Below are 26142 nucleotides of genomic sequence, written 5' to 3'. Positions count from 1 at the left end.
CACTATTACCATATGAAAAATACAAACATTTCGACTTTACAACGTCCGTTGCAACAGTTATCAATTCTGGATTAAGGTAGTTCCAGCATGAAACCACTCTACGACAGATTCGGCTGAAATTTTTTTCACAGGTTTAGAATAGCTTTATTTATGAATTCCTAAAATTTCATAATTTTTGACCGTTTAGATCACGAGATATTTAAAGACAAAGTTCGCGATTTTGAGGGTCATGTCCCATTTAAAGCATGTAAAATGTCCGGTCTCTCCAACTATTTTTTATTATATTAAAAAATTCTCTCGACAGAATTGGAAAAAAAAGTAGGAGAGTGTTGAAAAATGTTTTTAGAATAAGTGAAAACAATAAAAGTAGAACCTCACCATTTTGTTATCGAGCTATAATAATTAAAAAAAATAATTTTCGATTCATTTCCAACCTGCTTCCTTTACAAATAATAGTGATCTGGCAACGCTGTGCGCAACGCTCTCTGATATAGCGTAGAATAAAAAGCGGGAAATTCAAATTTTTCACGGTTTTAGTAAAATTTAGCTGCGTAACTAAAATATTTAAATCACTATTTAAATTAGTTATAAATACAGAAACGATTAAATAAATAAATAAATAAATAAATATAACACTTTTTTTTTCTTTTAAACTTATATATTTTATAAAAAAATTAACATAAAGTAAAAACATGAATTTTTAATGACGGTATAAATATTTAAATATATTTAAATAAAAATTTAACACAAGTAACATAACGTTAAAATAAACTTTGGGTAATTTATAAATAAATGACTTACTTCACTCAATGTTTGGTTTTAAAAAATTAATAAGTTTGTTAATTATTCTCTTATTTTTGGTTACTCTAGGTTTTCCATTCTAATTTACTTGACATTAACTCAACAATGCCATTTCCTCCAAGATTATTGAACGTAGTTGTAAGTAACTCGTAATACGTTATTTTTGCAATTGCCACCTTTGTGCCGTAATTGCTTGGGCATTTTTTTAATTAACTAATATTATTAGAAAGCGCAATACTATTTGAATATACTGAGACCGTAAACAAAAATATATAAACACTCAAAGCAACGTTGCCAGATCACTGAAACTAGCAATATGTAATTGTATGTGTGAATGTCTGTGTGCCGAGGCTTCTAAATTTTTGTCTATAGTAAATACCCTGACTATACTATACCACGCTGGAACTACCTTAAATAAATAAACTTGAAAATAAAAAAAAAAAAGGTTTGGCACAGTGGATAACAGATCAGACCTCAAATTCAAAGGTCTCGGGATCGAGCCTACGAGTGCGCGGATTTTTTTTTTTTTTTAAATTTGTGGATACATCATGGGACCATCGTGGGTACACCGTGGAACCACGGTGGGTTTACCGTAAAATCACCGTGGGTACACTGTGTTTCGACCGTGATTCAAATCCGCGAGGGATAAGTATGCCACACAAACTCCAAGTTACCACTACCAAAACGACGAAAAAACCCTCAACATACTCCGCAAAAACTATGAATAACTACCATAGAAATTCCGAGTAAGTCCAAACACGACTCCGCGAAAACACCGATGAAACTCCAAAAAAACACCCACGAACTTCAGCGAGAACATCAAAAAAACTCCGTGTCGTAACTGTACACAAAAATACGGCTTGTTTACCATGAAAATGCCGTCAAAACTCCCTTGGTGCACCCAGTTTCAATCGAGTTTTTTCCGAATTCTTAGGGTGGCGCTAAAAGCGCGAGAATCCGTAAAAACTCAGACTAAATTACGAAGAAACACATGGAAAACTTCCACAAAACAACAAGAAAACTGCGTGATAATACCGACGAAACTCCAAGAGAACACCAATAAAACTCTGAAAAAAAACCAACGAATCAGTAAAAACACCAACAAAACTCCGCAAAAACTCCGCGTCGTAACTGTATACAAAAATACCGCTTTACTGGCATGAAAACACTGTCGAAACTTCCGCGTTACAGCCAGTTTCGCTCGAGTTTTTTCCGAATTTCTACGGTGGCGCTAAAATCGCTAGAATCTGTGGAAACTCCGACGAAACTACAAGGAAACACCAACAAAACTCCAAGAGAAAACTGGCAAAACTCTTCAAAAACACGAACAAAACTCCTTAAAAACTCCGTGTCGTAACTGCACACGAACGCAACGTTTCTACCGCGAAAACACTGTCGAAACTCCCTCGAAACACCGAGTTTCTGTCGAGTTTTTTCCGAGTTCCCACGGTGGCACCAAAACCGATAGGGAAAATAATAAATCGTTTTTTGACGATTAGAGACGATTAAAAGTGAAAAACCATGACGATTATGACTGTTGAAGACGATTAAAATTTTAATCGTCACAAATCGTTTTGTTTAATCACCCGAGTTGGAATATTATACGTAAGTTGAACGTTTTTAACGTTTTGAAAGTAAATTGAACGATTTTTTTGTATTTTGGTTCATAAAAAATTGGTAATTTCATGAGTTATGATTTTAGTTTAATGATAACATTAATTAATTTATTTCAATATTTGTAATCACAATTTTCATAACCTTGATATCATAATATATGAACAGATATCAATATATAGTGTTAATTCATTAGGCTCAGAATAAATTACAATAAATTAAGAAAAAAATTGATTTTCTATTTAAAGTTATAGTTTTTTAACCCGTTAAGGACACATGGGGTCCAATGGACCCCAGACAAATATTGAAGCATTTTTAAATCTAAAAAGACCCCGCTGGACCCCGTGTGTTCTCAACGGGTTAAGTAAGTAAGAAAAAAGTTACAAAGGTCAGAAACTAGGCCAGGGTCAATAACTGGCTCTTTTTCCTTATATTTGTTAAGCAAATTATTAGATAATTACTTTTTTTATAAACTTAAAAAAAAAATTTTATGACACTAAAATTAGCCGAGGTCTAATAATTTTTGGATTTTTTTTTAAACATTACATTTAAAAAAATTACACCTATGGTTTTTTTAAACTTGATACATGTGCGTATTTTTATTGTTTTATTTTTTTTTTATTTTTCTAATTAAATTGTTGAAAAAAAAATTAGAACATTTTGAATTATCTGCTAATTTCAGGATCGTATTTTTTTTTTTAAATTTTTTATCCGGAGTAATTTTTATTTTTTTAAATTAGAAAGTTATATTTTGAATTTAATTTTTTGTAGTTATTCTGTGTATTTAGAAGATTTTAAAATGATTACAAATTTGGGGAATTAATTATTAGTCTTAAAATTAAATTACTTATATAAAATAATTAACTATATTAAAATAGAATTTATTGATAAATAATAAAGAGTGAGGAATTCGTTTTTTCAATATTTTATTTTTTAAAAATTAAGATTGAGCCTATGGTACATTATCATTAATTTTAATTACATTATTATTTCATTATTTACAAAAAATATATTAAAATTATTAAATAAAATGTACATTTTTAAAATATAATCATGATTCATTTATACAATTAAAACTTATACTCAATATTTAATTTATAAAAATAATAAAAACTAAAATAATATTTTATAGTAATAAATTACCGTGTGTATAATGAGCGAATGCTCTGTGGGATTCTGGTGTAGGTGTGGTTAATTCAATAACTAACAATTAACACAAATTACAGATAAAAGAATAGATCTTTATTAAACAATATGTACACTAAAACTATGAGAAAAATAGCGAATGCAACTACAAGATACGCGATAGCGAATGCGACTGTAAACGAATACGCGTATAAATTCGACACGTGGTCGGTAGCGGTTAATAACGCGACAATTAATTTATAATTAATAAGACGCGAGCAACAATTCAATATATACTCAATAATTAGTAGCCTTGATATACTAGCTAATTATTGAGAATATTTAAACAGAGATTTAGCGAAGCGGTTCAGACTTATATCACACTAGTGATATATTTTGAGCGAAGCGGTTGGATGGATAGCTGAGTTTGTACTGCTCGATGTAGATTAGGAATAGACGTCGTCTTCTTCCTTCATGGCTGCTCGGTGGTGACGTGGCAGCATGGCTGCAGTAACGAATTTTCCCATTGGCTTAAAAGCGCGCCAACAGGAAATAGTTAGCCGCCAATTTCTCTGATTGGCCGGCTGGTAGCGGGTTCTCATGCCAACGTGGCACGGTCATGAGTAAGAAATTGCAGGTGTCGGGCCCAGATAGCGAGTGACCCGGCACTATTCTGACATTCAAGTCAGTAGCGAGTTCGGCTGCTCCCGTACGTAGCGAAAGTACACGAAGCTTTTCAAAATGATTAAGCTCGTGACTGAACACCGTGTCATGAAAAATTATTTACAAAAAATTACAATTATTATTAAAAACTCTTATTGAAACTATTCTAGCTTACGTTTTTTAGAAGAACAATAAATGCTGCCCATATCATGACAACTCTCACGCTTACGGATGTAGTCATCTAGGACTTCGATTGTTATTTCCTGACTCTTTGCAGTTGCTGGTGCAAATTGACAGGTACTTCCAACCGAATTCTCTTGTACTTCTCCAGCAGCTTGAGGTGAAGATGTTGACGACCCATCTGAATCCGCACATTTTTTCTTCATCAGTCTATCACGATACTCCTGATAGCTGATTTTCTGCCGAGAACTTGATTGCTTCAATTCAGTTTTAGTGGAAACACTTTCTTGAGCCGATGAACTGGAGCTTGTCACAATCCGATTCATTGAGTTAATTCGGACAGGTGGATTTTTAAATAAACACATCACGCGTTTTTGTATTTTCGGTGACAGTTTATTTAAGACTTCTTTGAATTCCCTGTCCATCTTTATCAGCAGATCGAAGGTCACTTTTGTATCGAGCAGCCAAAACCAAAGATTCCCATCTATGATTTCGGGAATCTTCCACTGCGACGATTGGATGGTGAAATAAATACAATACGACGCCACAACTGCCGGTTTGTACTTCAGGCACATTGATGTCATCTGTAACGTGTAGTTCGCCATCTGCAGAAAAATCTTGCATAGTTGTTTGCAAGCTTTTATTTCTCTGCAGAATTCCGTGATGTAATGATGAGGGTGATTAACTCCCATCTTAAATCCCAGTGTTGCTAGAAGAATACGCTCATTTACTATGAGTGCTTTGACATTCTCCTGGAACTCGGCAGTCGTAGTGTCCAGTTGTTGATCCCTGGTTTTCTTCAAACAGATATGAAGAGCACTTATTACCTCCTTCGATTTTTGTGGCTCTTCTTCAACCTTTGCCGCCACAAAAATTGCCGCCGTTGCAACTTCATAACGATGAAACTTGGCCAATGAATGGTGAATGAAAAATCTGCGCATGTACACTATGGCAGTATGTACACAAACTTCTGATAATTTAAGCCGCTTGCCTAAATCATTTATTAAGTAAGCGGCTTGTTGTTTATAGTCTAATTCCTTCTCCGCGCTGATACCATCCTTGAAGCTTGGAGAGTTCTTCAGCTCTTCTTTGTTCAAATACCACTTTTGCGCCATTTTTATACAAAATTTTTCAGGATCTATCGAACTTCACTGTAAACTTTCGTACTTTATACTGAAACAGCTTACGCACTTTGAAATAACACAATTTTGTTTTTTCCGTAAATTTTAATATATTCTCAGACGAACTGTCGGGTATGGAGTTCGAGAATAAAGTGAAAAAATATTGACAAGACTCTGATATTTATAGGATTTTATAACAAAGCAGTTTAAGATTTTGTCCTAGTGCAATTGTCACAACAATGGATATGGGGGTAATTAGAAACTAATAGTTTGGGGCTGAAGAAATTTACCTGAGGTAGAAAAGGTCATTAGACTAATGACTCAAAATATTATGGTCATTAGGGTTTGAATATAATTAATTTTTCTGTGAACGACTCAAGACCTGATGGCAAATAATTAAGTTCGTAATTGAATATTTATGTGGAAGTCTCAAATAATGAATTTGAAATTTTCTGAAAATTAAAGTACACGGAAATAAATTAACTGTGTACATTAAGAGGCGACAAATAATATAATGATGATGTCATTAGTAAATATTATCATTCTAAATAGTAATTCTTTAACTTGTAATTCAAACGCAAATAATTATAGAATAAATATTAAAATTTATTGTTTATACAGGAAAAATTAATATTTGAGTTCCCCGCATGGAAAAGTTATATATTGTTAAAAATATATATGGTGAATATGTGATAAATATATGGCTGCAAAAATATATATATTCACAAATATATGTTTTTTACATATATTGGAGTATATATTTTTAATAATATATTTCTTTTCATATAATGTTTTATATTTCTGTATATATATAATCTCATATAATTCTCAATATATTTTTGTCATATATGGATGGTATATATGTAATTTATAAAGTACAATATAATAAAATTTACATATATTTTGAGTCATATAATTTGTGATATATTGTCTGTATATGGAAGAACTTATATGTTTAAATCTATGGTTTATGGTATATTTTTCCAATAGATAAAAAATTATTTTTTTCTCGATATATTAAAAATTATAGTCTTTACACGCCTATATTTTTTTAAAGCTGCCTAATAGCATAGAAATGAAAATTGCAAACTGAAATGCATGGTTTTTGCTATGTAACATACCATAGTACGAAAAATATGTATAGTATTAAATATTTTGCAATATACTGGAAAACTTGTATAAAAAATATACATCATACTGTATATTAACAAAGATACTACTTTCAATACAATATATCAATATATAATAAAATATACCAAGATATATATGCTAAACATACATGAAAAAAGTTATATTGATAAATTTATGATCAATATATTTTTTTCAGTATATTATCATATATTAATATGGCAAAAATATAAATATTATTTTATATATTGTGCAATATATCACATTGTAATATTCATATATTTTTTCAGATATGAAGTTTTTGCATGCGGGATGCGTGAAATTTTTTTTTATATAAAATAAATATGAACTAAAGAAAATGTTTAAATAATGTAAATTTTTGGTTAAAGGCGGCATAAATCAACATTGTCAATATATTATTAAGAATGAATTTACAAATTATGTTTTGAGAGCTAGGGGTACCAAAAGGTTCCGTCGTACTGTCTGAGCAAAACCTGCATGAAATTATTGCAAATTTCAAGTCTGAGGTGATGGTATAAGTGCCGATTGGGCCCATCCTAGGGGCTTACCCCATCTGGCGTCATGTGAGCGACTCCTTTCAGCAAGATCGAGTCTCCTCTTGACCAGCTGCTCCGTCTATTCTGCACCCGGGCTGTCACTCAACGTTGTTAAGATTTTTCCCTGTCGTATGATGTTTTAAGACCCGAGACGCTTCTATGCCAACATTCTCTTCTATGATCAACATAGAATATCCCGGTTTTATCGAGGTTCTTCATCGGTTTAAGTATCGTCTGATTTAGGTACCAGAGTTTTTCCGCAATCTTGCAAAAATTACATTATTTCACAACACTTTTGTTTTTATTAAATAAATTACACAATTTTCTCTGATCCTATTATTTAATCCTTTAGAGTCAGAGGATCTCGAAACGTCTCCGTTTGAGACTAGTGGGGAGAGCGCGAATCGTAGAGTCCCGTGAGCATGTATGAGTGACATGTGAGAGTATTAGTGAGCCTGTGAGTACCCTTCCACTCGTTTGAAACTCGCGCTGCGTTCATCGACAGAGCCGTAGTTAGTATTGTTGACGTGAGGAAATAGTCTCCAAAAGTAAGGTTAGAAAAATTAAAAAAATTTTATACATTGCTATGTAATTGCAATATTACTTAACTATATTTATAATGAAGCCAAATATTGTTCTTACTTTGAATTTAAGTCCTTTGATATTTATTATTTGATAAATTAAAAATAAAAAATAAAATAATTGTTACTTCCCGGTTAGGTGAAATTCTTCGCCCTATAATACGGCCCTGTCACATTTGCTTCGCGCTCTTCCTAATTCTATCGGGCTCCGCCAGACCGAAGAGTGGGGTTTCAAGGTCAGACTCTAAAGGGTCAACTAAACAGGCAGTGTTTGAGAAAATAAGATTCTCGAGACTTGTGTTTTTCCCCGAGATCTTACAAATTATTATCTTGTAAAATTCTAAAGTTATTTAAGTATTTGTGTTTCTTTACAAATTTCTTTAAGTGACGAGATGTTTAAATTCTGTGAATGCCTTCTGTTATTACAGAGTTTTGTCCCAATGAATATCTAGTAAAAAGAGTTTTTTGTTCATATTACATGGTATTTATTTGTCACATTAAAATTTTGAGCGGTAGTGCCTATAGCAAGCAGGTGCACCGTAGACGAAACACTAATCCTGGCAACAAATTTGTCGCGACAGTCGTAAAGTGGTGATAGTCCATCGGCTGAAGAGGAGGTCCCGTAAACATTTTGTTGGCACCGGGTAAATCCAACTGTATCTTATGTATTTAGGGCCAAGGATCACGAAAATTGGGTCCATTTTGTTCAAAAGTGGTGCAAACAATTGTTTATAACAATTTAATTGTTTAAATCAAAATAACTCCCGAACGGCTGGTTTGTTGCGGCAGTGTAGAGGAAAATAAATGTTTAGAATAAAAAAATACACAAAAAAAATATCATGTGTTTTTTTTGCATCTCAAATATTTCGCGAGATATAATAATAAAACGAGCCGGCGCTCGGACCTCTTCCTCGCGCACTAGCGACTGCCTATGCGCGAGCTCTCTCCGCCAAATCGCGTCAGATGCTGGATAGACCGGAATTTTTCTAAGTTTTTTAAATTGAAAATCATAGAAAAATAAAAAAAAAAATCGATTAATTGTCGATACTACCAATCGACAGCATTTTTTCTGAAACGAATTTTTGTCGTATCGTCAAAAGACGTTTGTTTTTTGTTCACAAATGTTATAAACAAATGGATTTTTTCAAAGTCCAGATTGGGTTCAAAAAATCGATTAATTGTCGATACTACCAATCGACAGCGTTTTTTATGAAACGAATTTCTGTCGTATCGTCAAAAAACGTTTTTTGGTAGTATCGACATTTTTTCGATTTTTTGAACCCATTTCGGACTTTGAAAAAATCCATTTGTTTATAACATTTGTGAACAAAAAAAAAAACGTCTTTTGACGATACGACAAAAATTCGTTTCAGAAAAAATGCTGTCGATTGGTAGTATCGACAATTAATCGATTTTTTTTTTATTTTTCTATGATTTTTAATTTAAAAAATTCCGGCCCATCCAGCATCTGACGCGATTTGGCGGAGAGAAAGCTCGCGCATAAGCAGTCGCTAGTGCGCGAGGGAGAGGTCCGAGCGCCGGCTCGTTTTTTTATTATATCTCGCGAAATATTTGAGATGCAAAAAAAACACACGATACCTTTTTTGTGTATTTTTTTATTCTAAACATTTTTTTTTTCTACACTGCCTCAACAAACCAGCCGTTCGGGAGTTATTTTGATTTAAACAATTAAATTGTTATAAACAATTGTTTGCACCACTTTTGAACAAAATGGACCCAATTTTCGTGATCATTGGCCCAAAATACATAAGATACAGTTGGATTTACCCGGTGCCAACAAAATGTTTACGGGACCTCCTCTTCAGCCGATGGACTATTACTGCTAATTTAAAAAAAATATCTCCCATTCTACGTGTCAACTTATAATAAAATCATTACAATCTATTACTAACTTTTTTTTACATATTATCTTTTGATATTCATCCGAAAATCATCTGAAATTCATATTTGTGTCAAAATATGACTTACGCATGATATTCAGCTGATCACCTGTGAATTACCGGCGAAATTTCGCAATTTTTTACACGGGTGATGTTTAAAATTAAAACCCGAAACCTGGATGTCAATATAAAAAATAAATTTTATAATACACATCATAATTTTTTAATTTTCAAATTACAAATTTTAAATTCCAAAAATTAATTTTTCCTGCATAGACAATAAATTTTAATATTTATTTTATAATTATTTACGTTTGAATTGTAAATGAAAGAATACCTATTTAAAATGATACTATTTACTGATTACCGTCATTATGTTATTTGTCGCCTCTTAATGTACACAGGTAATTTATTTCCGTATACTTTAATTTTCAGAAAATTTTAAATCTATTATTTGAGACTTCGGCATAAATATATAATGACAAACTTAATTATTTGCCATTTGGTCTTTCACAGGAATAGTAATTACGTTCACACGTGAATATGCAGACCTTAATGACCATAATATTGTGAGTTCTAAGTCTAATTACCTTTTCCTAATTACATCAGGTACATTTCTTCAGCCCCAAACTATTACTTTTTAATTACCCCCATACCCATTGTTGTGACAATTTCTTTTGTTATAAAATCCCTTAAATTTTAGTGTCTTGTCAATATTTCCTCACTTTATTCTCGAACTTCATACCCAACAGTTCGTCTGAGAATATTTCAAAAGTTACGGAAAAAACCAAATTGTGTTATTTCAAAGTGCTTAAGCTGTTCCAGTGCAGAGTAAGAAAGTTTCCAGTGAAGTTAAATTAACAGTGAAAAATTGTGAATAAAAATGGCTCAAAATTGGTATTTCAGCAAAGAAGAGTTGAAGAACTCTCCTAGTTTCAAGGATGGCATCAGCGCGGAGAAGGAGCGAGATCACAAACAACAAGCCGCTTACCTTATAACTGATTTGGGCAAGCGGCTAAAGTTGTCAGAAGTCTGTGTGCACACTGCCATTGTGTACATGCACAGATTCTTTATTCACCATTCATTAGCCAAGTTTCACCGGTATGAAATTGCCACGGCAGCGATTTTTCTGGCGGCAAAGGTGGAAGAAGAGCCACAAAAATCGCAGGCGGTCATCAGCGCTCTTCATGTCTGCCTTAACAAATACGAAGCTCACCAACTGGACACTACTTTTGCCGAGAACCAGGAGAAGGTCAAGGCACTAACTTCAAATGAGCAACTTCTTCTGGGAACACTTGGATTCAAGATGGGGGTTAGTCACCCTCATCATTACATCAAGAAATTCTGTGGGGAAATAAAAGCTTGCAAGGAATTATGCAAGATTTTCCTGCAGATGGCTAATTACACTTTACAGATGACGTCAATGTGCGTGAAATATAAACCGGCAGTTGTGGCGTCATTCTGTATTTATTTCACCATCCAATCATCGCAGTGGAAGATTCCCCAAGTCATAGACGGGAATCTTTGGTTTTGGCTCCTCGACACCAAAGTGACCTTCGATTTACTGATTAAGATGGACAGGGAGTTCAAAGCGGTTTTAGATAAAATGTCACCCAGGATAAAAAACTGGGTGATGGGATTATTTAAAAATTCATCGGTCAAAGTGACTGCAGTGAATCGGATAGCGACGACCCCCAGTTCATCGGATCCAGAAATTGTTTCCGGTAACCCTGAAGTCGAGAAGCCAAGGACCCGACGAAAAATCAGCTATCACGAGTATCGGTGATAGACTGATGAAGAAAAAATCTGAATCAGATGGATCATCGACTTCTTCACCTCCTGATGTAGAAGTTCAGGATAATTTCATTGGAAGTACCTGCCAGCTTGTACCCTCAACTGAAGCGGATCTGGACCACAGCCGTAAGCATCAAAATAATTACGACATGGGCAGTATTTTGTGTTCTGCTAAGAGACGTAAGCTTTTGTAGTTTCAATAATTTTTTACTTTTTTGTACATAATTATTTATCATCCAGTTATTTTTTATTGTAAAATATTAATGTAGGTTTTATTATTTTCATAAATTAAATATTAAGTTTTTTATGTAAATAGTAAATAGTAAAATAGTAAATTATATTTTAAAAATTTACTTTTTATTTAATAAGTTTAATATATTTTTTGTAAATAATTAAATAATAATGTAATTAAAATTAATGATAATGCACCATAGACTTAATCATGTCTTTTGAAAAATAAAATATTAATAAAACGAAATCCTCTTTTTGTTTTGATTTTAATATAATTAATTATTTTATATAAGTAATTTTATTTTAAGAGTAATAATTAATTTTTATGACAGTAAAGTTAGCGAACATCTGACAATTTTTCAAACTTTGAAATAATAAATTAAAATGTTTACAAAATAAAATGAAAAATTCATATTTAGACAATTCGAAATTCAGTAGATGCATTTTTTAAAAATTTTATTACTTTAATTATTTAATTTTTTTAGATGTAATTAAAAAATTGTCGGATGTCTACTGCACTTACACTTAGTTAATTTTTCCAAATTAAATTTTTATAAAATTTTTTAATGAATGCAGAATAAAAATCAAAAATTTAGTTCAAAATATCACTTTCTATTTTTAAAAAATACAAATTATCTTCGAATAAAAAATTTAAAAAAAAAATATGATCCTGAAGTTAGCAGACAGTTAAAAATTTTCAAATGTATTTTTCAAGAATTTAATTAAAAAAAAATAATTGCTCATATATGAAATTAAAAAAACTATAGGTGCAATTTTTTAAAATGTCATGTTTGAAAAAAAAATTCAAAAATTAGACGTCGGCTACTTTCAGTGTCATAAATAGGGCCAAGATTTTTGCTTTAATTTAAAATCAAGCAATAATAAATACTGGTGTCAAATTTTTGAAATTACGGAAAAAATATTGGTTGTTGAAAAAAATTTTTTAAGCAAAAGTCCTAGAAAATTTAATTAAAAAAAAAAATGTCTCTTATTATTTTTTCTTAGGACTAAAAAGAAAACCGTAATTTCAAAATTAAGATTTCCACAATTATCAAAAATTTGAATTATTCATATGAATATTAATTTTAGAATTACGGTGAAAATATTGGCCGTATAAACAAATTTTTCGAGTAAAAGTTGTTCAGAATTTAATTAAAAAAAAAAAAAATGTCTTTTATTATTTTTTCTTAGGACTAAAAAGAAAACCGTAATTTCAAAATTAAGATTTCCACAATTATCAAAAATTTGAATTATTCATATGAATATTAATTTTAGAATTACGGTGAAAATATTGGCCGTATAAACAAATTTTTCGAGTAAAAGTTGTTCAGAATTTAATTAAAAAAAAAAAAAATGTCTCTTATTATTTTTTCTTAGGACTGAAAAGAAAGCCGTAATTTGAAAATTCAGATTTTCATAATTCTTAAAAATTAGAATTATTAAAATAAATAAATAGAAACTTTATTGATATAAAATTCTTGAATTTTTGAGGTCGGGAAGAGAAAAATCGGTTTATTAGTGGAAGCAGACAAAAAATATCGAAATATATTTTGAAAATTATGAATTTTTAACTTCCCGCTAAGAAAATTGTAAATTTTCAAAAATTCGGGAAGTTATTGGTTTCTGTCCGATTTACGAAAATCGAATTTCCATCAGATGTCGACGTTTTGAGGTCCTAGGAAGCTATTCTGACTTATTTCAAGATCATATCCGAGTGTATGTATGTACGTACGTACGTACGTATGTAAATACCTGTATCTTTTGAACGGATGAACCGCTTTTGAACTTTAAGGTGTCATTCGACGCGGATTGTCAATATCTTGAAGCCGTGAGAAAATTGAGCTTGATCGGTAGGGCTCGTTCAGAGATATTCCAAAAATAAAATTTTTTCAAAAATGTTTTTTTTGGATAACTTTTAATGTGCTCCATAGATTGATTCCAAAATGAACTGGGCTCTAGAGCTTTATAAGCCGCGTCGGATGCCACTTCAACCATCAAAATCGGTTTATTCGTTCAAAAGAAACCGTTGTCGAAAGAATTAAAAAAAAAAATTTTTATTTTTTCTGAAATATCTCAAAAACAACTCGATAAATCGAATTCAAAATTTGATCAGCTTTAGAACTTGATAAAACGCGTCGATTGCCACCTCAACCGTCTCAATCGGTTTATTCGTTTGAGAGATATCGTTGGAGAAAAAATGGTGAAAAACGTTTTTTTTCGAAAACATCAGCATACAAACGTATTTTCGAGCTCGAAAATGTATTCACAATAATGTTTTCGAGGTTCTTGAGCTCGAAAACAGCGGGAAGTTTTGGGGCTGGCCCGCAGGGTCAACTGACAGACCTATTTTTTTTTCATTTGTTGCTTTCATTTTATACTCAATACTCTAATTCAGTATAATAAATTGCGATGTAGTCAGTAAAAATTTTTAAAATAAATTTAAATATGTTGCTTTGTCAAAATTACAAATTTTATAATGCCGTCATGCTATACAATACGTATAGTAATTTTTCTATAAAATATTACATGAAAAATACCGTAAAATTCTCTAAGTGTAGATTGAAAAGTTAAAATTATTTTATTTTATTATTCCTGTAAGTAAATTAATTACACTTGAGTACCCAAGATGTCAAAGAAAATCATCGAGTGTCAAAATTTTTATCACCGAAAAATTCCATATAATTTTTATAGGCCACCGAAAATTATACAAAATTTTTCTCGTGACTTTGATTACATTGTCATTGAATCGCAGATACCGACGCAATTACTATTGTTATTATTTTGTATCGGTAACTGCGAGCCACTCACAGGTGAGAAAATTTCCCCTCTCTTTAAAAAAAATTCAATTGGCTCGCGGATACCGACGCAGTTATTTTTCTGATTACTTTGCATCGGTAATTGCGAGCCACTCACAGATGAGAAAATTTTTCCTCCACTGCTAAATAAGTTCTCATTGGGTCGCCAATACCGATGCGACTATTATTGTTGTTATTTTTTTCAGAACTAACTTCTAACATAAAGGGATTTTTTTTAACAAAATTTTTTAGCCAAAATGAAACACAAACACTAAATAAATATAAAAACACAAAATTAAAACATATCAACAAACTTTGTAAAGTTTGCGAGCAAACGGGTACAAAATAATATAACTTAAGAAACATAAACTATGTAACAACAAACATGTAATAACTAAAATGATAAATAAAGAGAATTTTAAGAGTAAAGTAACTTTTAACAAAATTTCATGTAACTCTTTCACTATTTTTTCTGATTAACCGCAACTCAAATTTTACCACCAATCTTCCCACACGGAAAAATTATATATGCGGCATATATTCAGATTTGCCCGAATATATACGGATATATAATTTTTCCGTGTGGGTTTCCCGACGGAGATTCGGGAGATCCGAACCCTGGTCCATCTTGACCATACCCGGTAAACTGGCTGCATACACCCCCAATCTTCAAGTCTTTTTAAGTAAAAAATGAACTTAAAAAATTGCCCGTGTAAAAAAGTTGCGGTATTCCACAGGTGATCCGCTGAATATCATGTGGAAGTAAGATTTTGACACAAATATATGAATTTCAGATGAATTCCTGATGAATACACAAAGATAGTATAGAAATATAGTTTTAGTGATAGATTGTATGAAAAATTCTATTACAAAAAAAAATTTTTTTTACGGGGAATTTGGGAGTTTTTTTAGCGAAGTGATCTCGGAGTGATGTGGATTTTATGTCATTCCCAACTCACTCCTGTCCGGAGTTTCAACATTTCAATGAATTTATATTAAACTGTTAAACACTTCGCGAATTTTTTTTTAGTGCATTGACCTAAAAGAGCTTTAATTGGTAAATTTTTCAAATTCATTTTAGTTTAGAAAAAAAAAAATTTTTTTGTAGAAAATTTTTTTTCAGGTGGTCCATTATGCCCCAGATATCGCCGATCAGCTTAAAATATCAAAAATAACATGATTTGACCGAAAATGAAAGAAAAAAAATTACTAAATTTTTAAGGGGGGCCTTCATGCCCCAGGTTCCCCTATTACTTCGTTATAGTCCATCGGCTGAAGAGGAGGTCCCGTAAACATTTTGTTGGCACCGGGTAAATCCAACTGTATCTTATGTATTTTGGGCCAAGGATCACGAAAATCGGGTCCATTTTGTTCAAAAGTGGTGCAAACAATTGTTTATAACAATTTAATTGTTTAAATCAAAATAACTCCCGAACGGCTGGTTTGTTGGGGCAGTGTAGAGGAAAAAAAATGTTTTTTACATTAAAAATCATAGAAAAATAAAAAAAAAAATCGATTAATTGTTGATACTACCAATCGACAGCATTTTTTCTGAAACGAATTTTTGTCGTATCGTCAAGAGACGTTTTTTTTTTTGTTCACAAATGTTATAAACAAGTGGATTTTTTCAAAGTCTAGATTGGAATAAAAAAATCGATAAAATGTTGATACTACCAATCGACAGCATTTTTTCTGAAACGAATTTTTGTCGTATCGTCAAAAGAAGTTTTTTTTTTTGTTCACAAATGTTATAAACAAATGGATTTTTTCAGTCTAGATTGGGATAAAAAAATCGATAAAATGTTGATACTACCAATCGACAGCATTTTTTCTGAAACGAATTTTTGTCGTATCGTCAAAAGACGTTTTTTTTTTGTTCACAAATGTTATAAACAAATGGATTTTTTCAAAGTCCAGATTGGGTTCAAAAAATCGAAAAAATGTCGATAATACCAAAAAACGTCTTTTGTGGATACAACAGAAATTTGTGTCATAAAAAATGCTGTCGATTGGTAGTATCAACATTTTATCGATTTTTTTATCCCAATCTAGACTTTGAAAAAATCCATTTGTTTATAACATTCGTGAACAAAAAAAAAAACGTCTTTTGACGATACGACAAAAATTCGTTTCAGAAAAAATGCTGTCGATTGGTATTATCGACAATTAATCGATTTTTTTTTTATTTTTCTATGATTTTTAATTTAAAAAACTTAGAAAAATTCCGGCCTATCCAGCATCTGACGCGATTTGGCGGAGAGAGAGCTCGCGCATAGGCAGTGCGCGAGGGAGAAGTCCGAGCGCCGGCTCGTTTTTTTATTATATCTCGCGAAATATTTGAGATGCAAAGAAAACACATGATACCTTTTTTGTGTATTTTTTTATTCTGAACATTTTTTTCCTCTACACTGCACCAACAAACCAGCCGTTCGGGAGTTTTTTTGATTTAAACAATTAAATTGTTATAAACAATTGTTTGCACCACTTTTGAACAAAATGGACCCGATTTTCGTGATACTTGGCCCCAAATACATAAGATACAGTTGGATTTACCCGGTGCCCAAAAAAATGTTTACGGGACCTCCTCTTCAGCCGATGGACTATGCGCAGTATGCACTCGCTTCGCTCGTGCCTGCGCACCTGCGACTCGTGCTAAACGCATCGCGCTGACACATTATGAATCACTTACCTTACTAGTTACGCCAATAACTATTGAATTGTTATTTTTCAATAAATCAATTGTAAAAAAATAAAATCAAAATATGCACATTTAGAAAATTTTAAAAAATACAGGTGCAATTTTTAAAAATATTTTTTTGTTATGGTTTATCGCCTAAAAAAAAACAAAGAATTATTAGACGTCTGCTAACTTCAGTATCATAAATAAAATTATTATAATTTTTCAATCTAAACTGAGAGAATTTTACGGTATTTTTTGGTTATAATTTATAGAAAAATTACTAAGGTTAGGGGCCCAGTTTCTGACTTTTTTAGAGTGCTGGTTGGGGTTATATTATAACAATTAATGTAAAATTTAATTTAATGAGAAAAACAATTATTCTATCGACTAGTTTATGATTTGTCTATCTATCCTCCTAACCTAAACTGTTTAGACTCCACTTAAAAATCGCTTCCTCAGCCGCTTATGGCTAAAATATTTGTTCTTATTTAGTTGATATTTGCTATGTTTTTTAAATTGCCATTAATTAGGCTCAGAATAAATTACAATAAATTAAGAAAAAATTGATTTTCTTTTTGAAGTTATAGTTTTTTAACCCGTTGAGGACACATAGGGTCCAATGGACTCCAGACAAATATTGAAGCATTTTTAAATCTAAAAAGACCCCGCTGGACCCCGTGTGTTCTCAACGGGTTAAGTAAGTAAGAAAAAAGTTACAAAGGTCAGAAACTAGGCCAGGGTCAATAACTGGCTCTTTTACCTTATATTTGTTAAGGAAATTATTAGATAATTACTTTTTTTTTCAACTTAAAAAAAAATTTTATGACACTAAAATTAGCCGAGGTCTAATAATTTTTGGATTTTTTTTTAAACATTACATTTAAAAAAATTACACCTATGGTTTTTTTAAACTTGATACATGTGCGTATTTTTATTGTTTTATTTTTTTTTTATTTTTCTAATTAAATTGTTGAAAAAAAAATTAGAACATTTTGAATTATCTGCTAATTTCAGGATCGTATTTTTTTTTTTAAATTTTTTATCCGGAGTAATTTTTATTTTTTTAAATTAGAAAGTTATATTTTGAATTTAATTTTTTGTAGTTATTCTGTGTATTTAGAAGATTTTAAAATGATTACAAATTTGGGGAATTAATTATTAGTCTTAAAATTAAATTACTTATATAAAATAATTAACTATATTAAAATAGAATTTATTGATAAATAATAAAGAGTGAGGAATTCGTTTTTTCAATATTTTATTTTTTAAAAATTAAGATTGAGCCTATGGTACATTATCATTAATTTTAATTACATTATTATTTCATTATTTACAAAAAATATATTAAAATTATTAAATAAAATGTACATTTTTAAAATATAATCATGATTCATTTATACAATTAAAACTTATACTCAATATTTAATTTATAAAAATAATAAAAACTAAAATAATATTTTATAGTAATAAATTACCGTGTCATGAAAAATTATTTACAAAAAATTACAATTATTATTAAAAACTCTTATTGAAACTATTCTAGCTTACGTTTTTTAGAAGAACAATAAATGCTGCCCATATCATGACAACTCTCACGCTTACGGATGTAGTCATCTAGGACTTCGATTGTTATTTCCTGACTCTTTGCAGTTGCTGGTGCAAATTGACAGGTACTTCCAACCGAATTCTCTTGTACTTCTCCAGCAGCTTGAGGTAAAGATGTCGAGGACCCATCTGAATCCGCACATTTTTTCTTCATCAGTCTATCACGATACTCCTGATAGCTGATTTTCTGCCGAGAACTTGATTGCTTCAATTCAGTTTTAGTGGAAACACTTTCTTGAGCCGATGAACTGGAGCTTGTCACAATCCGATTCATTGAGTTAATTCGGACAGGTGGATTTTTAAATAAACACATCACGCGTTTTTGTATTTTCGGTGACAGTTTATTTAAGACTTCTTTGAATTCCCTGTCCATCTTTATCAGCAGATCGAAGGTCACTTTTGTATCGAGCAGCCAAAACCAAAGATTCCCATCTATGATTTCGGGAATCTTCCACTGCGACGATTGGATGGTGAAATAAATACAATACGACGCCACAACTGCCGGTTTGTACTTCAGGCACATTGATGTCATCTGTAACGTGTAGTTCGCCATCTGCAGAAAAATCTTGCATAGTTGTTTGCAAGCTTTTATTTCTCTGCAGAATTCCGTGATGTAATGATGAGGGTGATTAACTCCCATCTTAAATCCCAGTGTTGCTAGAAGAATACGCTCATTTACTATGAGTGCTTTGACATTCTCCTGGAACTCGGCAGTCGTAGTGTCCAGTTGTTGATCCCTGGTTTTCTTCAAACAGATATGAAGAGCACTTATTACCTCCTTCGATTTTTGTGGCTCTTCTTCAACCTTTGCCGCCACAAAAATTGCCGCCGTTGCAACTTCATAACGATGAAACTTGGCCAATGAATGGTGAATGAAAAATCTGCGCATGTACACTATGGCAGTATGTACACAAACTTCTGATAATTTAAGCCGCTTGCCTAAATCATTTATTAAGTAAGCGGCTTGTTGTTTATAGTCTAATTCCTTCTCCGCGCTGATACCATCCTTGAAGCTTGGAGAGTTCTTCAGCTCTTCTTTGTTCAAATACCACTTTTGCGCCATTTTTATACAAAATTTTTCAGGATCTATCGAACTTCACTGTTAACTTTCGTACTTTATACTGAAACAGCTTACGCACTTTGAAATAACACAATTTTGTTTTTTCCGTAAATTTTAATATATTCTCAGACGAACTGTCGGGTATGGAGTTCGAGAATAAAGTGAAAAAATATTGACAAGACTCTGATATTTATAGGATTTTATAACAAAGCAGTTTAAGATTTTGTCCTAGTGCAATTGTCACAACAATGGATATGGGGGTAATTAGAAACTAATAGTTTGGGGCTGAAGAAATTTACCTGAGGTAGAAAAGGTCATTAGACTAATGACTCAAAATATTATGGTCATTAGGGTTTGAATATTCAGGTGTGAACGTAATTAATTTTTCTGTGAACAACTCAAGACCTGATGGCGAATATTTAAGTACGTAATTGAATATTTATGTGGAAGTCTCAAATAATGAATTTAAAATTTTCTGAAAATTAAAGTACACGGAAATAAATAAACTGTGTACATTAAGAGCCGACAAATAATATAATGATAAAATCATTAGTAAATATTATCATTCTAAATAGTAATTCTTTAACTTGTAATTCAAACGCAAATAACTATAGAATAAATATTAAAATTTATTGTTTATACAGGAAAAATTAATATTTGAGTTCCCCGCATGGAAAAGTTATATATTGTTAAAAATATATATGGTGAATATGTGATAAATATATGGCTGCAAAAATATATATTCACGAATATATGTTTTAGGTAGATTTTTTTAAAAATCTAGGTATTGTATTTGTCCGCATGGTCGATTTTTCAAGGAATTTTGTCACAACCTATCATAGTTAGTTGAGTAGAGTTCGAAAATACCATTCGTTGAAAAATTTATATATGTATGTATATATATATATATATATATATATGTAATAGAACCAAGTTTTGAGAACACGATTGCGCCTAGAATCCTTATCGGGTGCTAATGAAATTTTTTACACTTATTCTATGAGCGATTACCACGGTTAAGTTCGGAGATGGGCTAAATCGTTCGATTAGTTTAGAAGATATGGCTGTTTCAAATTCCCACGATTTTTCAAAAAAAAAACATTTTATCCACTTTCAAGTTCATATAACTTTAAAACTAAAACTCATAGATGATTTCCGTAAAAAGTATTTGAAAGCTTGTCTAATAAGCTTTAATTTATGACCTTAAACTTGATGTTTTGACCATTTCTTCAAATAATTTGATAGCCTTGAAAATTTTAATGGAATCAAAAAATGTTTTAAATATGGTGTTCATTCAACATCATTTATGCATTTCCCATTATAATCAAATTTCGTCAGTTGTATTTTATTGTGCACAAAATAACCTGTAAATTTCACAGCTATTTTATATTTTAAAAGCATTTCTTTTATTACTTATGATGTATCAAATGTACCTCTACGACGTATGATTATAACTGGTCTTGTCATTACGATTGCACCTACAGTTCTTATCGGATCTTAATGAAATTTTTCACACTTATTCTATAGGCGATTATCTTGATCAAGTTCAAAGATGGGCTGAATCGTTTGAATAGTTGTGAAGTTATGGCTGTTTGAAATTTCCACGAGTTTTCGAAAAAATCAGTTTTTATTCACTGTTGAAGTTCATATAACATTAAAACTAAAACTGATAGACAACTCCAGTAAAAATTATTTGAAAGATTGTCTGATAAGCTTTAATTAAAGACCTTAAACTTAATGTTTTGACCATTTCTTCCAATAATTTGATAGCCTTAAAAATTTTAATGGAATCAAAAAATGTTGAAAATATGGTTTTCATTTCACATAACTTATGCATTTCCCATTATAATACAATTTTGTCAGTTGTATTATAGTGTGAACAAAATAACCTGTAAATTTCACTGCTATTTTATATTTTAAAAGTATTTTTTTTATTATTTATGCTGTTTCAATCGTACCTGTACGTCCTATAATTATAACTGATCTTGCCATCGTAATAGTCATTACAATTATGATCTCATACTAATTAAAATTTCTATACTTTGTTTACGTGAAGGTTAGTTTAGTAAATTACCTATATAATGTTTTGTCAAACCAACTATCTGAAGTTCTCTATCGAAAATAGTCGTTGTCTTTTTTTACTCTTACTCTTAGAAAACGAGCCTAATTTCATATCATGACTATACACTAACATGTATCACAAGATATGTATGTATGAAACTTTTTATATAGATTAATTGGAAAATCTACCTTCCATTTCGGCTGCCGAATGGCCTTTTTTTTACATATATTGGAGTATATATTTTTAATAATATATTTCTTTTCATATAATGTTTTATATTTCTCTATATATATAATCTCATATAATTCTCAATGTATTTTTGTCATATATGGATGGTATATATGTAATTTATAAAGTACAGTATCATAAAATTTACATATATTTTGACTCATATAATTTGTGATATATTGTCTGTATATAATTGATCGTATATGGAAGAACTTATATGTTTAAATCTATGGTTTATGGTATAATTTTCCAATAGATAAAAAATTATTTTTTTCTCGATATATTGAAAATTATAGTCTTTATACACCTATATTTTTTTAAAGCTGCCTAATAGCATAGAAATGAAAATTGCAAACTGAAATGCATGGTTTTTGCTATGTAACATACCATAGTACGAAAAATATGTATAGTACTATATATTTTGCAATATACTGGAAAACTTATATAAAAAATATACATCATACTGTATATTAACAAAGATCCGGAGACACGGTAGTGTCTCGCGCCAAGTACGCGTTCCAAACATGTACAACATGTGTGTCGCGTCGGTGTGAGACGACCGTGTCTCTATTCTCGAACCATATGTCACTTTAACCTCACTCATATTTTAAATCCAAATTAATAAATTATTGGGCTTTGTCAGCCTATAATATTAGTTCAGTTATTCATAATTATTATATTCCTATTTAATTTTCATAAATTTAAACTGTTTTTGTTAATTTAATAAAAAATTAAAAATTACAAAATTTTAATGCCCCCGTTTTTCGGATCTAACGAAGAAATTACTACGATAAGACGAATTTTCGGCTATTGGCTACCTTCATGTTACACTTGATGATATGAAGTTAGCTTATGCTTACTTTCCAGCTTTAAATTCTTCTCCTTCGATTTAATTGGCTACCTTCATGTTACACTTGATGACATGAAGTTAGCTTATGCTTACTTTCCAGCTAAATTCTTCTCCTTCGATTTAATAGCAATTACACGTCAAGTTCTGTTTTTTATTTTTCTGAATACTAGTTGAGTGCAATATACAGTGCAACTTGACAAAAAATCTCACTGCAAATCTTTTGCTGTTTTACGTCAGATGTACATTTTGAGCAAGTTGACGTCAACTTGCAGACCGAGTCGCTTTGGGGAAAGTGAGGACATCATCAAGTTGAAAACTTAGCTTGCCCGAAATTAATACCCTACATTTGACGGCAAAATGACGATAAAAAAGGTAAAGAGCAAGATTTGTGGTAAACTCTCTGTCATTTGCACTGTATTTCACACTAATGATGTAGTTAAAATACTAAACAACAGAAGTTGACGTATATTAACTGTTATATTGAAGAAAAATTTGTTCACCCGGGAAAAAATGTTTTTATAAAATTTTATACAATTTTGTAAAATTTTGTAAGATTTTATAAGATTTCACAGCAAAATTTTATAAAATATTACCAGGCCATTTTGTGTATAATAAAATTTTATAAAAACATTTTTTCCCGGGCAGAAATTTTAAAATTCACCCCTGATAGCCACTTTATCCACAACTTAACTTCAAGCTACTGCTGTATTCTAAAGCCAACTTTAAGGAAAGTGTTGGAGAGCAACCAGTTACCTTTAAGTTGACAGTAAATTGTCTGTACCTTGAATTCAATTTGATTACAAGTATTACTGCCAGTCAATGACGTTAAGTTGATTGAGTTTCACTTCAAATTAACGGCAAGTTTTTCTATCAAATTACATTCAGATGACGGTGTTAAATTTGCATCAACTTGCACGTAAGTATTCTCCAGCCAAGGCTTGCCAGAAATTTGTCGTTAAGTTAGCCGTAAATGTTTCACTGCAGAACTTGCTAAACAATTATCTTTAAAGTGTGGCTATCAGGGATTCCGCAGCAATCTAGGATACCACAGTATCAGCTCCGAAATTGAAATGATACTTTTGACATCTCGATGACTACAGTATATATAAAAAATATCAGTCTAACTTTTAGCTCTCATATCATACACGTAAAATAACGTGTACAATTGACGTGAAATTATAGCTGTTTTATACCAAGTTTATATGTGATTTTATGTGTGGGAGAGAGCAATGAATTGAAATGACACTTTTTGCGTACTAGACCTCATCGAGATGTCAAATGTTTCACATCAAGTTTTGAGTTAGAATGTTGATCATCTAGAAAGCTAGAGATCTAGAGAGATCATTCTCGCCACCGGATTGGTCTAGTTAGATTTCCAAGTGTACGACAATTTTTTGCTAAAGTCGTTATCAGGATATATCCTCATTCCGTTGCAATGACCCTAAAGCCACTCTAGGTAGAAATTGACAGTAATTTGACGTTGAAATTACCTGAAATTTGCTGCCCAAGTTCAACTCGCCCGCAGGGTCAACCGATAGACCGATTTTTTTTTAGTCAATATTGGGAAACTTAGAATTCTGATACGCCAACTGGTGGCTAAAGCTATAACTACTCGAAGTAGGCTAAATTATGAATGTTTACGTGTGTCTATACGTCTAGCAGCTAATATGAGTAATAAATACTTAATTGTCTCTATAATTATTGTGTACCTGTGAATTAAAAAATTGTTTTCGTTCAATTAAAAAAAAATTTCGAATTTATAAACATGGAATTTCCATCAAAAACAAGTATATGTAACATATATTGTTTGTATACATCTTTGTTAATTTTGAATATTTATCTGATAATATGTTTAAGATGAATAAAAAAAAATATGTATGTATAATAATTATTATTGTACCTACAATTCATAATAAATATATGTCTTTTTCATAAAAAATTACTTATTTAAAATGTTTATTTAATCCTGTTGACAGCAAATAATTAACAAGATACATATAAAAGTATCGACACCAAAATATAATTTTTGTTAAGTAGAAATTTTCATGACCTAAATTTATATTAGATTTTTTATTTATTCTTTTAATTTAATAATTATATTTTTCATAAAAATGTTTAAACATCTGAACTAATTAATTAATAATCTCGTTATACACCCGATCAACTTCTTTATGTAATTGGACTTAATCTATAACGTAATTAATTTCAAGTATAGAATTGATGTATTAAAGGTATGACAATAATGTAGGATTATTTCCTTTATTTATAAATATATTTAGGATGTATTGAAATTCAACCCAATAATGAACTATTGAACTAAAAAAAAAAAGTGCATATTTGAATGAATTTATGAATTTAAATTGAGTTATTATTTGATTAGTGTATGAATTGATTTTTATCATGTGCTAGTACATTAATAATTAAGAAAATAATCCATCTTATGGATTCAATTTTTCGATTTACTTAATCAAATCATTTATTTTGTCATTATATAAGCCTAAATAATTTATAACTTTTCCTCATTTTTCAATAATTAGTACTGTTTCATACAAGTTTATACTGTAATCATTATTATCCACTCAAACTTATACATTAGTATGTTCTTTATTTTTTTTAATTCCTGCCGCGCTAGAGTTCAAACCAAAAACAATCAAAATCTACATTAACTTTATGGCAATTTCTGGATCCTTAGGCGGGACACAGCTTAAGATCACTTCACTTATGTCATTTAGGGCCAGTTTTTCAATCCGAGTTTATTTTTATCCGGGTTTTAATTATCATTGCTGGTATATCTATATATTATTAATATATAGGTATACTAGCAATATTAATTAAAACCCGGATAAAAATCAACTCGGTTTGAAAAACTGGCCCTTAGTTGACAGAAAGCCTCGCCAGAATTTGACGTCACATTGACCGCCGAAAATTAGTGTCGAATCCTTTGATGGTAATTTGTTATGAATTCGGAAGCAATTCAGCTATCGGAGGTTCTCCCTATACCTTTCCGGCAACACTTTCTGTTAACTTACTTTCCAAAAGCGGGCATACGTTCCCTGATAGCCACACTCTAAATATAATTGCTTAGCATATTCTGTAGTGAAACATTTACGGCTAACTTAACGACAAGTTTCTGGCAAGCCTCGGCTGGACAATTATTGCGTGCAAG

General features: G+C 31.0%; 3 protein-coding genes across 3 annotated transcripts; 1 reads left to right on the top strand and 2 right to left on the bottom strand.

Moving 5' to 3' along the window:
* Positions 1 to 4364: 4364 nt before the first annotated feature.
* LOC130670418 (cyclin-T-like) lies at positions 4365 to 5498 on the bottom strand. The gene has a single exon (XM_057473820.1). The coding sequence runs from the start codon at positions 5496 to 5498 to the stop codon at positions 4365 to 4367; it is 1134 nt and encodes a 377-aa protein (XP_057329803.1).
* Positions 5499 to 10554: 5056 nt separating this feature from the next.
* On the top strand, positions 10555 to 11457 carry LOC130670417 (cyclin-T-like). Its single transcript, XM_057473818.1, has one exon. The coding sequence runs from the start codon at positions 10555 to 10557 to the stop codon at positions 11455 to 11457; it is 903 nt and encodes a 300-aa protein (XP_057329801.1).
* Positions 11458 to 18705: 7248 nt separating this feature from the next.
* LOC130670416 (cyclin-T-like) lies at positions 18706 to 19839 on the bottom strand. The gene has a single exon (XM_057473817.1). It carries the CDS (start codon positions 19837 to 19839, stop codon positions 18706 to 18708), a length of 1134 nt encoding a protein of 377 aa, XP_057329800.1.
* Positions 19840 to 26142: the final 6303 nt, after the last annotated feature.

This window comes from Microplitis mediator, chromosome 6, assembly GCF_029852145.1.
Source record: "Microplitis mediator isolate UGA2020A chromosome 6, iyMicMedi2.1, whole genome shotgun sequence".
Lineage (NCBI taxonomy): Eukaryota > Metazoa > Arthropoda > Insecta > Hymenoptera > Braconidae > Microplitis > Microplitis mediator.
Note: the sequence above shows the minus strand (reverse complement) of the source record. Positions and strands in the feature narration are given on the sequence as shown.

Bases quoted from the DNA above. Each gene is read 5' to 3' on its own strand.
- LOC130670416 (XM_057473817.1), bottom strand. From the start codon at position 19,839: ATGGCGCAAAAGTGGTATTTGAACAAAGAAGAGCTGAAGAACTCTCCA.
- LOC130670417 (XM_057473818.1), top strand. From the start codon at position 10,555: ATGGCTCAAAATTGGTATTTCAGCAAAGAAGAGTTGAAGAACTCTCCT.
- LOC130670418 (XM_057473820.1), bottom strand. From the start codon at position 5,498: ATGGCGCAAAAGTGGTATTTGAACAAAGAAGAGCTGAAGAACTCTCCA.